Source organism: Seriola dumerili, unplaced genomic scaffold, assembly GCF_002260705.1.
Source record: "Seriola dumerili isolate Sdu_G_001 unplaced genomic scaffold, Sdu_1.0 BDQW01000081.1, whole genome shotgun sequence".
Lineage (NCBI taxonomy): Eukaryota > Metazoa > Chordata > Actinopteri > Carangiformes > Carangidae > Seriola > Seriola dumerili.
The window spans coordinates 2066365-2081997 of record NW_019174336.1 but is presented as its reverse complement, the minus strand read 5'-3'; the positions used below and the strand labels follow the sequence as shown (position 1 = coordinate 2081997).

At 42.7% G+C, this 15633-nt stretch overlaps 2 protein-coding genes across 2 annotated transcripts; both read left to right on the top strand.

Annotated features, from left to right (window-relative positions):
• The first annotated feature begins 371 nt into the window (after positions 1 to 371).
• LOC111221078 (UDP-N-acetylhexosamine pyrophosphorylase-like protein 1) lies at positions 372 to 10284 on the top strand. The gene is made up of 10 exons (XM_022744401.1): positions 372 to 392; positions 1617 to 2045; positions 3869 to 4073; positions 4916 to 5091; positions 5183 to 5355; positions 6399 to 6592; positions 7677 to 7817; positions 7929 to 8114; positions 8489 to 8555; positions 9937 to 10284. The coding sequence occupies exons 2-10, from the start codon at positions 1766 to 1768 to the stop codon at positions 10018 to 10020; spliced, it is 1506 nt and encodes a 501-aa protein (XP_022600122.1). The 5' UTR covers positions 372 to 392; positions 1617 to 1765; the 3' UTR covers positions 10021 to 10284.
• A 785-nt stretch (positions 10285 to 11069) lies between these two features.
• Positions 11070 to 15487, top strand: LOC111221147 (probable palmitoyltransferase ZDHHC12). Its single transcript, XM_022744491.1, has 5 exons — positions 11070 to 11792; positions 11962 to 12101; positions 12727 to 12819; positions 13815 to 13981; positions 14060 to 15487. The coding sequence occupies exons 1-5, from the start codon at positions 11696 to 11698 to the stop codon at positions 14373 to 14375; spliced, it is 813 nt and encodes a 270-aa protein (XP_022600212.1). The 5' UTR covers positions 11070 to 11695; the 3' UTR covers positions 14376 to 15487.
• Positions 15488 to 15633: the final 146 nt, after the last annotated feature.

Here is a 15633-nt window from a genome sequence, read left to right as displayed (position 1 = left end):
TAAATAAATGATATGTCCTTTCAGCACTCTGACATTCAAAAGACATTTCAGTGGAGGTCTATCATACATCTTTTTGACATTTACTCGTCTGTAGACATTTAGATTCATTTATTCAAGGTTGAGCATGAATGAGAACGGTCTAATGTTGTATTCACGTCGTATGAGTATAGATTTCATAGATATTCAACATATGTACATATTTACTTTTGCATAGTGAGGGGAGACTCGGACTGTTGCAACAAGTCTTATTCCTTCAATCAAAATCATGCTAGAGTGATGACACTCATACTGCACATGCTCAGTTAGACCCTCCCCCACCAGGAAGAGAGAAGACACAGCCAACATCTGCTGCTGTATTTACTGGAAAAAAACTTGTTTTATCAGGAATGAAAGTAACTTTTTTCATGAGTTGTATTTTTATCAAAGTGTCCTGAGCTTTTGTTTGAATTAATCAAAACTGACTTAGTTTGAATCATTGTGTTGTTGACTTCTCAGTGACTTGGTTAGCGTGTGTCAGTGTGTCACATGATGTTCTGTCATGGCTGACAGGGTGGAGACGGTTGCAACAAGTTATTGTAACTTTCCTCAAGCTGAGCAGCCAAATCACAACAGACCACACAACAGTGTAACATAGCATAGCATAGCATAGCATAAGAGAATAAAAACAAGTTATTTAGGGAATTATTTTATCATATATTTGCCTGTTCTTTTCATCATAAGCAACAAAATAAATAAATAGTGTCTATTCTGACTGAAGGCAGGTTCTATGTTCTACACAAAACAAAACCTGATAACTGTTCTTTGATCAATATTAAATAAATAAATAATATTTTAACATGAATGTTAATAAGCATGTTATTCTGAAAATATAATTGTAAAACAGTGCATATTTTCAGAATACTAAAAAAATACTTAAAATTTGATGCATTTTTAATATATTGCAACTATCTCTGATCTGTGTTTCAACCGTCCCCAGGGCTTGAGGTCAGTTGCAGCATCTGAATTCTTCCATTTAAAATAAATATTGTGAATGATCTGTCATATGTAATTATCTTTAAATGCTATGGGTAATTATCAGACAGATGTAATATATAAAAGTTTAGTTGGTCTAGAACAAATAGTCTCGGAGTAACAGAGAAATACAAAAAGTGTTGCAACCGTCCCCAGTATTAAAAATCCTCTTCCACAAAACGATGGTGTTACTTCCGCATTTTATCTTTAATTTGGTTGTAGCTTTAGTTGTAATAGATATGGGGCAAATTTTTAATATTTACTTGTCTATTATAACTTAGTTTAAATAAAATGAACTAACTGTAACTGTTTTTCTGAGTGTGCACTTTAGAGACGGTCCCTGGGCTGGATAAAGGGCGAAGAAGAAGAAATGTCCGCGGCTAAATAAACGTGGTCTAGCGGTTTAGTCAGGACCAGGTCGGTACGGACTCTGGTTATAGAGTCAGGCGGTTCAGTCAGCTGAGGAGACGCTGAGTCAGCTTGGACTTGTTGAGTCTCCACATGTCGGTTTTCAGACATGGCTACCTCTGTAGACCTGTAGTCCCTGACTCGGCTCCTGCTGGACATCCTGTTAGACCTGCTCTCTCTTTCTCTCTCTCTCTCAGCGGGATCTTTTCCTGGAGTCACGAGTTGTTCACGTTGTGCACGCAGTCATTTCCTCCACCGCGGCTCGCACTACCCGGACCTCCAGCCTGCAGCGGAGACAGGGAAGTTGGATGTCAGACTTCGGTTTTCTCCGGTACCGAGACTCAAAATGTTTTCTGTGGACCAGGTGAGGCAGAGCCTAGAGAGTGCGGGACAGACCCACATCCTGCAGTTCTGGCCGGAGCTGTGTGAGGAGGACCGGGACGCTTTCCTCCAGGAGCTGGCTCAGCTGGACCTGAGGGGACTGAAGGAGCACTGTGAGGGGGCTGCGAGGGCTGCAGCCTCCCCTGCTGCCAGTCTGGACCAGGACATAGACCCGGTCCCTCCAGAATTCATCGGCAGCGTCAGGAAGAGTGAGCAGAGCTGCCTGTCACTGTGGGAGGATGAAGGTGAGTGTGGGGGTTTGAGAGGGATAATGGAGAATTGTTAGTTCTGGGAAAAAGAGGAAGAGGAGGAGGGAGCCAGGTTTGTGAACAACAACATGGAGATGGTGTTTTTCCCTAGTTCTCTGTGCTGCTCTCAGTCTCTTTGCCTGTTTGTGACATTTCTCCAACCTCTTTCCTCTGACAGATACTCTGACAGAATCAAAGTTTCTTAGAGCTCCTCATGTATTATATTACTGGTTACATTTATTCACATATCGTATCAAAACTATCAAACTGATCTCCAGAACAAACCAGATCAATAAGATCATTTAACAATCATCAAATATCAACATCCAAAAACATGTGAAACTCACATCAGACAAAAACCAGAGTCAGACCTGAACAGACATGAAAACACCACTGTAAATAAACCTCCATACATCTGATGAGAAACCAGAGAAGAAGCTCCTCAGTCAGTGATCAGTGATAGGTGTCAGTTCATCAGTGGTTCATAACATGTAAACTCACTGTATCCATGGCAGTGTGTTTCCTGTCTGTGAAATAAGTAGATTTACCTCAGCAGGGTTCTGAGGGTTTTTGTTTGTTCTTTAATTCAGCGGTTCTCAAACTTTTTTGTTGTTGTATCTTTGACTCCTACATGTTTGGGCAGCTGTAGTTACTCATTATTCAACAGATTAAGATTTTACATTAAAAAAACAGAATAAGCTTATAAAGATTTAAAGTCTACTGTAAATATTAAATATTAAACTTTTTGGCTTGTGTCCTCTTACATAAAAGCAATGTCTACTTAGGACCTTTGTAAGTTTTCAAATGTCTGTGAATCATCACATTTCACCACAGAGCTCCTCACATGGTTTCAGTTAAATATCTTTTTTTGGTCCAAATTATCCAACATGTCTCTCACATCTGAGATTTGAGAAAAAGTCCAAAAGACCAGACACAGAACTTTTTTTTTTTTTTTTTCCTTTCTCATTCATCATCTCATCGCCCTCCAGATTTACCTGGTGACCCTTTAAGATAGAAGCAGTAGCAGTTAAAACTAGTTCCACCTCGAGCCGATTTCAGATTCAGTAATCGGGAAATTCAGAATCCCCCTCTTTATGAGAAGAAATACAGCAACATCATCAGTGTTGGAAAAGTGGCTCTAAATGCACCACAATAAAATTCAACATTCACACTTTGACACTAATCCATTTCATCATGAGCTTCTAGTTCCAGTGCAGTCAGTCTCATACTGCAGTATGTGTGTGTGTGTAGTTGACAGCGTTGGACACAGCTCAGCTCGTTTTACAAAGAGGGCTTTGTATGTTTACTGTTTGTGTGTATCTGATGTTTTGTGTTTATTGCACTTGGACTGAAAAAGGCAAGGTTTTGACTCCATTAGGCAAATGTGTAACCTGAGGTATGTGGAGGGCGAGGTTATGAAAAACAACTGTGTGTCTTTATATGGTTTTGAGAAGCAGTTGAGGCAGACCGCCCCCCCCCACCCTGATCCTGGTTCTGCTGGAGGTGTGTACTGTTAAAGTCTGGACCTACTCTGTGTGAAAAGTGTCCTGAGATAAATTCTGCCATATGAATAAAACTGAACTGAATAGAGAATGGTCCACTCATGTACAGCCTGTTACAGTGGGATGTGTCAGCATTACTGTGAACCACTAGGCTGAAACTACTGAACAGCATCATAAACACAGTTAAAGGTTAATGCAGCTTATAAAGTTTAATCAGACTTTCACTTTACTCTATGACTCTGACTGTGCTGTGTTGGCAAATCAGTGAAGTTCACAAACATACTAACTGCTGCTCGTATTCCCGCTCTTTTCTCACAGGGCTGCTGCAGATCTCAAGGAGTCGAGTGGGCGTCCTGCTCTTGGCCGGTGGTCAGGGGACCCGTCTGGGCGTTCAATATCCCAAAGGGATGTACAATGTTGGGCTGCCGAGCGGCAAAACCCTGTACCAGATCCAGGCAGAGCGGATCCACAAGATCCAGGAGCTGGCAGGAGTGAAGCACGGCTCCACGTGCACCGTGCCATGGTAAGATCTCACTGCACTGCACCACTCTGATCATATGCTGGCTTTGATGCTGACACAAGGAATATTAGCATTCATTTGGAGTGGTGTCTCAGCTCTGCTTTGGTCTCCACCAGCTGCTGAATTAAAAGAAGGAAGAAAGAAAACTGATCTGGGCACAAAATTAACTTCAGTACAGAAATAGAAAAACTGTGAAGATGAATAAAGAATATTAAGAGGGCACCATGTGTCAATAACTGGGGATTTACTCAAAAGAAAACGCAACAGAAAAACAAATAGATTTAGGCCGGTCTGCTAATAAGCACACATACACACACACAGATCACCAACTTTTCTAATATTCGTCAGTTATTTTGATTAACTAACATCTTGGTTATTTAGTTTATCTCACATGAATAAGGCAGTGGCCACTCTAACTAGTCCTGCTAACAGCTAATGGTAGGCTAACTACCCTAATTTAGCACAGTAGCAGTGTCTGCTACCTCAGTTTTCGATTGTAGTGATTTGATGTGATTCAGCTTCATTTAAATCACATTTAATTTATTATTGTTATTAATTTATCAAATTTAATGTATAAAATTGTAAATGAATTAATTATATTTTGGATTTGAAGGTGATTATTAACAGATGGTAGAGAAGCTGAAGCACATTGGTGTTTTTAGGTCATATTCATGAGATCCACATCAGTGGTGTCTTTGTTGCTAAGTAACTGATCTAAATGAAGGAATTACACAGATTAATTAGAGCCGATAATAACATGAGTGTTTGTCTCCGTCATGAAGCCTGCAGCAGTCTTGAGAGAAATAATGTGACAGAGTGAAAACACCTGCTCTGTGGCTCCTCAGGTACATCATGACCAGTGAGTTCACTCTGGCTCCCACTGAGACCTTCTTCAAGGAGAACAACTACTTTGGTCTGGAGCCGTCAAACATCGTCATGTTCGAGCAGCGGATGATCCCAGCCGTGACCTTTGATGGAAAGGTCATCCTGCAGGGTAAAGGGAAGATAGCCATGGCTCCAGGTGAGGACATGTCAGCTGATTCAGACGAGGGGGCAGACACACTGTCAGTGATAAGTGATGTATTCAGGACGATGTCTCTGCTCTGTGTCAGATGGTAATGGTGGTCTGTACCAGGCTCTGGTGGACAACAAGGTGCTGGAGGACATGGAGAAGAGGGGGGTGGAGTACCTGCATGTGTACTGTGTGGACAACATCCTGGTCAAGATGGCCGACCCCGTCTTCATTGGGTTCTGTGTGAGCAAAGGGGCCGACTGCGGAGCCAAGGTGCAGTAATATCACACAGTGGATGTAAAGACAGCATTAAAGGGACAGCTACGGTGGCCCAGAGAGCTCAAAGCACTGCAACTTAAGAAAACACATTCAAATAGACAGAACACAAACAACTTCAGAAAACATCTTCATCAACACACGAGCTGCAAATACTCACAACACAACAGAAGTGTTTCCAGGGGACACAAGTACGGGGGGGGGGGTCGCCCGATAGAGCGCATACCATGAAGGTATAATTCTAACCACAGTCGCACAGGTTCAAGTCCAACCTGTGGCCCTTTGCTCCATATCATCCTCTCACTCTGACTCTCACTCTCTCTCTCTCTCTCCCTCTCTCTCTCTCTCTGTGTCTGACTTTCCTGTCTCTCTCTCACGGTCACTATTGGAATTATGGTAAAAAGAATAAAGTGATGAACCTGCTGGGATGCACCCGTTGTTCAAAGCTTTGTGACTTTTGAAGTTAAAAGCATTGAACATCAAGTGTGTCCCAGCAGGTTCATCGCTTTTCAGAGTCCCCTGGAAACACTTCTGTTGTGTTGTGAGTATTTGCAGCTCATGTGTTTCAAACTGATGATCTTTTCTGAAGTTGTTTGTGTTTTGTGTATTTGCATGCGTTTTCCTAAGTTGCAGTGTGTTGAGCTCTCAGGGCCACCGTAGATAGTTCACCACTTATTCACTTTGTCTCTGACAGTGAGGTGAGAAGACTGAGATCAGTTTCATGTTGAATACAGAGCAGGAGGCCTATTTCACCCCTGTCTCTGTACACATCAACATGTTCACCACTGAGCTTTGGATCACATGATGATGCCTCCAAGTGTGTTGCAGATGTTTCCTCCAGATCGAAGACCTGTCAAATATCAAAACACATCAGTTACTTAAATAAGCTGCTCCTTTAACTGGTTGATTTTCGTCAAAAAAAAAAAATCATTTGGCCAAACACACCTTTACCCCCTGTGACGGCCAAAATCCATCTTTTTGACTTAGCTAACTTTTTGAATGTCTGTCTATCCTCCTTCACTACCTTTATCATATATCAGGTTGTGGCGAAGGCGTACCCTACGGAGCCAGTGGGTGTGGTTTGCAGGGTGCGGGGCGTCACTCAGGTGGTGGAGTACAGTGAAATCCAACCAGAGACGGCTAAACTCCAAGGACCTGGAGGAGAGCTGGTCTACAGCGCCGGAAACATCTGTAATCACTTCTTCACCAGGGCTTTCCTGAACGATGTGGCAGAGTAAGAACCTTTTAATGTCATGAACTTCTACAGGACACGCCCACATCTGATGCTAAGGTCAGGGGTCGAGTGATAATCAGCCTGGGTGATTATCAGAGCCGATATTCAGCATTTTTATGATTATCTGAATCATTTTTTAACAAATTTCTGATTAAATTAATTAATTTGAAAAATGTACGACTGAATCTGATGTAGCCGCCTCTTCCTGTCTGTAGTCACCACTCTGTGCTCTGGAGCAGTGTACCGCATGGAAGGCAAAGCAGCAGATAACAAACATCACAGTCCTCTAAACAGCTGTGGAATTAGTGAGGAAGTCACTAAAAGCAGCAGAGAGCTGTGAGCAGAGCTATTGTAAGTTTAAATGTATAGCAGGTAGTCAGCTGCTGGTTGAAGAAAATAAATCCAAGTAAATCAAAGCCCTTCTTCCTCTGAGCCATAAGGCTCCATTGATAGACTCATGACACCTTCACAGCACTCATTTCTGCTGGACAATGTGAAATTACTAGCGCAGCAGTTCACCTGTAGTGCCACCACTGGGCCAAAGTTTGCACCTTATTACCATTTGGAGATGGATGACGTCACAGCACATCGCGGGAGTGAAGCTAAAACATCTCCATCGCCCCCTGGTGGCTGGCTGCAGTATAGCTCTTAAACCCCGCCCCCCTCCATGTTAGTGGATGGGCCAAACTAAAAAAAAATCAAAGTTCATTTTTTCTGATATCTTTGGTTTTAATTAGTGTGATGCTATAAAATAGGAGTCTGACGTCATGATTGACAGCTGTGATTGACTCATGATTGGGTCGAGCAGGTGTATGGGCGGGACCTCAATGCTGCAGGCCCACCCCCTGATCACCACTGCGCACACTTTGGCTCCAAATGACGTCACCAGCTCAAGATGGCAGCGCTCGTATCAGGATGTTTTGGCTTCATATTTGTGAGAGGAAGTGGAGACGTCGTCCATCTTTAGAAATAGTCACTGTCTCTAAAACGAACCAGATTTCCACGACACAGCTGTGGAGCATTGTGGCCTCCAGAGGATAAACCCTGTAAATAATCTTCCTTTAATGTCGTTGGTCCTGAACAGGAAGTTCGAAGGGAAACTGAAACAACATGTTGCAATCAAGAAAGTGCCCTTTGTGGACTCACAGGGGAACCAGGTCAAACCCACCAAACCCAACGGCATAAAGATGGAGAAGTTTGTTTTTGATGTCTTTCCATTCTCCAGGTACGGTCGATGATTAGATTGTGTCTTTACTCATTCACATCCACTGTTTTACCTCACATTAAACTCACTACAGTGTTAACACATTAAAACATTTGCTTTGTCCTCTTGAAGGAACTTTGTTGCGTTTGAGGTTGACAGAGAGGATGAGTTTTCCCCCCTGAAAAATGCGGACGGTGCAGCCACAGATACCCCGACTGTTGCCCGCAACTCCCTGCTGGCTCAACACTGCCGCTGGGTCACGGCGGCTGGAGCCAAGCTGCTGGACCAACACGGACATCCCCTTCCTCCCAGAGCCAGGTCAGAGCGAGAGTTCAAGCAGCATATAACACCAGACCATAACACTACTTCTAATGTTGATGCTAACCAAGCTAGACACCTGCTGGCTTTAGCTTCAGATACAACAGCTGTATCAGTCTCGTCTGTCCAGATGTGTTGAACTGTTCCTTTAACTGTTACACTAGTCATGTGTTACACTTGTACTCATCCTGCCAGGTGTACAGCCTTAGATTTCCTCCAATCATATTAGCAGTGGGGCAGCAGGTTAACCCCTCCCATCATATAATACTGACCTGAGCAGCAGATCGTGGGTGACAGCAGCCAGCAGAGTGATGTCACGAGTCAGCGGCTGGAGATAATCTGAATTTATCTTTGTGTGTGTTTTCTCCCTGTAGTGCATCAGCAGGTGACAGTCCTCCAGCTCAGTGTGAGATTTCACCGCTGGTCTCTTACTTTGGAGAGGTGAGGACAGGAAAGAGCCCACAGATAAAACCTTTCTGGGTATTTGAGAAAAGTTGTATTGTAGTTGGGATAGTTTTTTTTTGTTCCAGTGTTAAACTTCAAGTTCTAACTGGAGCCACAAACCACCAGGAAACAAGGGTTGCACTCAATTGTTCTGTTTATTTAATGTGTTTGCGGATTTCCAGGAAGCTCACAATGGTTCTAAACAAAGGAGAAAAACATTACAATATTTTGCACTAACAAATCCCAAATCTGGGCTTGTAATCATAAATATTAGCCTTACATTATGATTCATTGATTCATATGAATTTTTAATACACCATAATCCCAACTAAGAAAAACCAAGAAAATGCTACTTTATATTGAAGGTAAAGCAAAAGACACATCAACTCAAACAAGGTGACGGGGGTGAGAGAGGAAGGCTGCAGTCGAAAAGTCTTTTTTTCTTATGAAGGTTCAAACTGAGTGAAATGAGCTGAAGTGTCTGAGCAGCATCATGATCACAGCTGCTCCACTTCTCTACATGAGGAGGAAAGGAGCTTCAGTGCTTCCTATCTTATCTCCTTCAGCAAAGGAAACACTGGAGCTTCCTTCACCAAAGCAAAGGAGATAATGCCGTCCCACAATTCCTTGCTTCAGCAACATTTAATGCAAAGCACCACTGTAGCTTCACCACAACAGACCCACGTATATGTAGAAAGAACAGAGCAGCTGTTTTATGTTTGTGACACGATCCAGAACTGATGGAAATCCTTGTCTGATCCACTGAAGCCCGAATCCATAAATATAGATTTATTCTCTTTTAAATCCAGTGAAGAACAAGCAGGTTGAATATATAGTTAACAATATCATCATCATAACTAAATACTACAGTTTATATATGGATGTATTTCAACTATATCCTTATCTCTACTTAACAAATGTATAGAAACGTCAGGAAACTACAAACTTATGTCTGAATATAATTTCTGGCTTCTTGCTCAGTTTCTTATTTCTATTTAATTATTATTTTAATGGCTCAACTTTCTATACTTGTGTATTACTTTCATCTTATTTCAACATTTCATGCCTGTTTGTTTTGTTTTTGTGGTTAGGAAAGGAGGAATTATCCTCCATGTGTTATAAATAAAGTGCTTAGGAAAGGAGATTATTTTGACTTTTCGACCGCAGTCAAAGAGGAGGAAGTGCTCCTCCTGGCCTCTGCTTGTAAGGTGGGAGGAGGAACTTCCACGGGTAGATGGAACTACAAAGGAGGGGATATGAATTTGCAGTTTCTGGACTGGTGAAACCTACAGAGCAGTAACAAGGTTTATATCTCAGTATGCTGGCTAAGTGAATGAGGTGCTGTGATTTAACCACCTCCTCTCCTCTCCTCCTCCAGGGTCTGGAGCTGCTGAGGGGGAAGACGCTGACCACTCCGTTCATCCTGGATGAGAAACGGGCCAAAGAGCTGCAGGCTCAGTGATGAACAGAGTGAGAGCACCAGCTGATCTCAGAACAGTGAAGACAATCTCTGATGGACATATCTGAAGAATGAACAGCTTTTAAATTCAGTTTTAAACTGTGTGCGTGTGTGTGTGTCTGTGTGTGTGTGTGATGATGGTCGAATCAAACATTTCATGCATCTCATGTAACTGTCACTTTTTTAAGATCATGTGATGTGATCACTTGAAAAACAAATAAGGGAGCAACAATCTACAGGGATTTACGTAAACACTGTTTTATTTGACCTCAGCTGTGTCCTCTCTCCTCTCCTCTACCTGTTCAACTTTAAAGCTCCAAGAATTAGTTTTCAACTGTTTCAGGACACACATGAGTGTTTGGTGCTGACTGAGTTTCCTTTCAGGCCATGATTACACTGATCCATGCTGAGGCATTGAAAACCTCCTGAAGTCTTTGGAGCAGCGAACTACATTTATCTTTTCATTGAACAAAAAGCTCATTTTAATAACCAAGAAAAGTAGAAAACTACATAAAAGATGGAACACTGAACATTTACTGACATGTCAAAGCAGATGTTGCTAAATTAGCAACAAAGCAAAGACTGTACCTACAGAGGCACACACAGGATAACAATCACAAACTTCAGTAGAGATACAGTGAACAGTGTAATCAGAGAAACAGCACACTTCGATGTGTGGTGGCAGCTTCTCGTGGGTTTTGATTTAATTGACTGACATGACTCCCATTAGGGAGCTGTGGAGTCGTGGTTTTTAGCCAGCAGGCTGCAACAGTGAAAGACACAGTGGACTGAGAATGTGTGTTGAACACTCTTTCAGCAAAGTAGTGAAACTGCTGCATCTGTCAACCATGGAGGAGGCACACACTCATAATGTGATAAAAATCTCTATCTTTTGGAAGTAAATGTTTGGCCTTGGTGGAGGGATGCTTTACTGAGAGCCATTACAGTTTACTGTCATTTCCATAAAACTCCTATGTTGATGCCAGATTTATTAGATTCAGCTGAAGAGTACTCACAACTGAATACTCAGTCAGCCAAATGGATGCAACAGAAATATATGAATTCTTACAGTTAAACTTCTGCAGTACATAATAGTTCTACCATTTAATGTCATTGTAGACATGCTGATGACCTGTTTACATAAAGAAGCCTCAGTTTGTTGGACCAAACAAACTGTTCCAGTTACACACTAGGCAGTGTGCCAGTTATCGCGCTTTTTTGACCTTTCCGGTCACCGTATCCTGGACCCTCTCGTGACCGACGCTGACCAATCACAGATCTGAAAAGGATGACAACAAAAACAAATGCGTTAAAAGGAGCGGAGTGTTTATTACAAGTGCAGTGTCTCAGCCACTAGCGTTCGATTTTATATCATAGGTTTAGATTATGAAATTAATTATTTTAATTCAGTCTTTGTTTTAGTCGGGGGAAACAAATAGGGAACGCAGCAGCCTCGCGTGCAGACGGTCACAGTACGACCGTTAATTCTGTGACGACACTAACGTTAGCTCGCGCTCTGACAGGACGCTGTGTTCTGATGTCTCAGAGAAGTTCACATCAGTGGTTTGTTTTTTAACGCTGGTTAGCATTCTGTCGTCAGCTCGTAGCTAACTCTTTAGCTAGTAGTAGCTGTCCAGGTCCACCCGAACGCTGATGGCGGCTCTAACATGCTAGGACCATGTTCAAAAATGTGTTCGGCTCAGGGTTTCTGGTGAGAACAGCTCATGTGATTCTGACATGGGTCATTACGTTAATACTCTTCCTGCATGATACAGGTAAGAAACAATATATAGAAATAATATGTCAAGCTAATTATTACAGCAAATATACAGATGTTAGCTATGGAGCTGCTGTTCAGACTTGGTCTGGACCCTGGATCTCTCTGCGGGACCTGAGTGTGTGTTATTGGGTTAAATCCTGTCTCTCGGTGTGTTGTGGTTGAAGAGCTGAGGAAGCAGGAGGAGACGGGCCAGCTCGTCCAGCCGGTGCTCTTCGTCCTGCTGGTGCTGGTGTCGGTGCTGCTCTATTTCGCTGTTTCTCTGATGGACCCGGGATTCATCTTGTCTGATGACAGCGATTTACAGGTGATTAATGAGCCTGATGAATATTTCTGTCATCAAGGAAGCAGCTGTAATAGTTTGATAGTATTTGTGAACACACGTTGCAGGTCGAAAAATGTATGGGACACTATAAGGATAAAGATCTGTGTAAGATATTGTAACAGTTATATTAATTATAACAACAAAATGGTGTTTAGTCATTTAATTCACATTGAGTCCAGTATAAGAGGATCCTCTCTGACCTGAGAACCTTTACTGATTTCAGATGATTCCTTCTCATGGCATTGCAGGTGTATTGTGTTGCAGTGCAGGTGTGCATTTGATGCATCCCTGATCTGGAGTCAGTTCAGCTCTATACAAGAGAAGGGATTTATGGAATATTAGGAGAAAGCTAACACCGTGGGAGGTTTGTGTTGGTCAATGTAATTGATATTATATTGGAGAACAGAGTGCAAAGTTTATTGCACAGTACACACACAAGTCCTGAGACATATCTGGTGAAAAAGGCCCAGGAGTGTGCACTGTAGATGTAGTAGACGATGAGCTGCTATTTTAAAATGTCTTTATCAACACAACAGGTCATAATAAAAGCTTGAGCTGAAAATGGGCAGTGTCTTCTCTGACCAGTTTGTCTCCTGTGTTGTACCAGTTCACGCTGGGAGTGACTGAGGAGCAGCAGGACATGATCCCACCCACCACCAAATCCCTGCGACAGCGCCGCTGTGGCCACTGTCTGCTGCAGGTACGCCGTCTGCCGTGTCAACACGTTTGTTTCTCACTCAGGTTAACACAGTCAGAGAAAAAAGATGGTGAGATTTCAGAGGCGAGAGAGTGTGAATGAGTCAGATATTCTTGTCACCTTGTATGTTGTGCTGAGACAATAACTTAATAAACTTTCTGTGTCTTCTTCTACTACAGTACTTTGCTCATATGTTTCAAGTGACAACGTAAGTTTTTAGGGAAGACTGAGATGTGGTTGAAAGCTCTGGAAGAAGCTAGAATTAGATATTTTGTCTGAGTTGCCTGCAGAGTTAGTGACAGTGACAGTGGGTGTGGTGTCAGTCATTTGTCATCTCTCTGTGGTGCCAGTGTCTCAGGTGAAATGTGACTCTGGGCTACAACACGTACAGGATCCCTTAGTGGTATAGAATAACAGCACACAGCTCTATGTTACACACTCATTCCTACTCAAAACACCATGTGACACAGGAGCAGGAGTCAGGTACATCGGTGGTCAGAATGTAAACCACTGTCAGTTCTTATAACAGAGACTCAGTCAAGATGGCAGCTAAATCTAATGTTTCTGATTTATTTTCAGATGTGAGCAGTTAAAAAAAGCCTTTTTTTATCCAGCTCTTTATTTCAGCCAGAACCTAAACAAGTGTGTAAGACATTCAAACAGAAGAATCTCCACTGGAGATGTCAGTGCTTACTTTTTAATGCCTGTTTTAAAAGCTCATCACTCAGCTGTGCAGCAGGTTTATTGTGTGACCAGGCCTCAGCTTCACAGTGAGTGGAGGAGCTTCAGACCCAGAGTGTCAGCAAGAGTTTGTTTCTGATTATAGATTACACAGGTGTTTTCTGAAAAGCTCACATATACAGTGTTTTCATCCTTTTCTTAGCAGCTATTTGTGTTAAATAAAATTACGCTTCCAGTTTACACAGCACATGTTTATGTTTTTAATACAGACCTTTATTTGTGTTTCCTCGAAATACAACAACCTTTATTCCAAGTAGCAGCCAATGAGATCGAAGCACTGCCAGACGTGTCAGCACTGTGTGCGGCGGTACGACCACCATTGCCCCTGGATCGAGAACTGTGTTGGTGAGAGGAACCACCGCTGGTTTGTGCTGTACCTGGCTGTCCAGCTGCTGGTGCTGCTGTGGGGGCTGCACATCGCCTGGTCAGTACAACACTGTCACTGTGTGCAGGCGGCTGTGAGGCCTCCACACATCACTTCTCTCCTGCTTTGTTTCCTTAGGACCGGTTTCAGCTACGCGCCCACCTGGCAGCTGTGGCTGCGCACCAACGGCGTGCTGCTGGCCGTGGCCGTGTTGGTGGCTCTGCTGTCTCTGATTGTGCTCCTCCTGCTTGGCTCCCACCTCTACCTGGTCTCCCTCAACACCACCACCTGGGAGTTCATGTCGCGCCACCGCATCTCCTACCTCAAACACTGTGGCGCCGACGAGAACCCGTTTGACCGCGGCACCTTCCACAACCTCTGGGGTTTCTTCTGCGTGTGGGGCACGGTGGTCTGGGAGCAGGTGTACTTCAGGGAGGGCAGCGACCAGGTCTAGGAGCACAAGACGAAAAGACACTCGACCACAATGTGAGGGGATCAACTGTCCCTGTGTGTAGTTTACCTTCATATAGACTCTTGTGTTGTTGTGTGATGACATCACTTCCCTTCTTCCCTAGCGCTTCCTCTCAGTGGTTCAGTGCTGCTTGCTTGTGTTCTCATGCTATGTTGATACGTTCCACATTATCCTGCATCTCCTGCTGTCTGTCAGCATGTCTGTCAGCAGAATGAAACTAGCCCTGTGTTTCCTCAGAGAGAGATTCCTGCTGCTACTCAACAGCTCTGCAGCCATTTCTCCTCATCCCAACTCTTGTTTACTGGGAATCCTCCACAGTCTGCAGCACTTTACTGCTGTTAGTGAAGCTGTGTTTATGCACCCACCTCCCACCTGCCCCTCGCTCCTGCTTCCACTGAGTCATGTGTGTAGGAGTAGTTACATAGTGAACCTGACTAATGGACTGTTACTTTATTCTGAAGTTTACGTGTCACATACTGCATCATTTGTGTAAAACATTTGTTTTAGGGGCATGTGTAGATGATCCAGATCTGTGGTCAGTTCTGGTCTCGCTCTGGACTCAGATCAGATATTTTTTAAATTTGTGGTTTTTGGTGTAGAGTTTTATTCTGTTGTTGGTTCATGTGATAACTTGATGTAGTTATTTATTCTGCGGTTTAACAGGGTCACTTTCTGTCAGACCAAGTGAAAGAATCTTTTTTTATTGTAGATTTTTTTTTTGTAAAGCTCAGTTGATTTGAAATATGAAGGTGTGAACACTGTACCGTTGTTTCTAGCATTTAATCCGACCATGATGTACAGGAGCATTTCAAGCTATTTTATATTATAAATCATTTTTAAAAACTGTTTGAAACCAGATTTTTGTATCTGAGTGTTTTAATAGAGAAACTGGAAGGTCTGAGTGCAATACACCTGTGTTTTTCCTTGTGCAATAGTAAGACAGCAATAAATGTGGTGTTGGATTTAATGTACAGCAGCAGGTCGAGTCATTGTTAGTCAGAGCCCTGATTTATATGAATTAACATTAATTAACTTGTGTCATGTACTTCTGAATTATATGCAATACTGTCATCCAATGTTTTTTACTACTTTGAAAATACATCAATAAATAAAATCAATCTTTGATGAAGAGTTTCCTGCTGCAGCAGATCTGTTTATTCATTCATATCTCCGTGTAGTTTAATATGTATCCTTCATGAGTTTTATTTTAAAAATCCATATGCAGTAGTATTGACAGAAA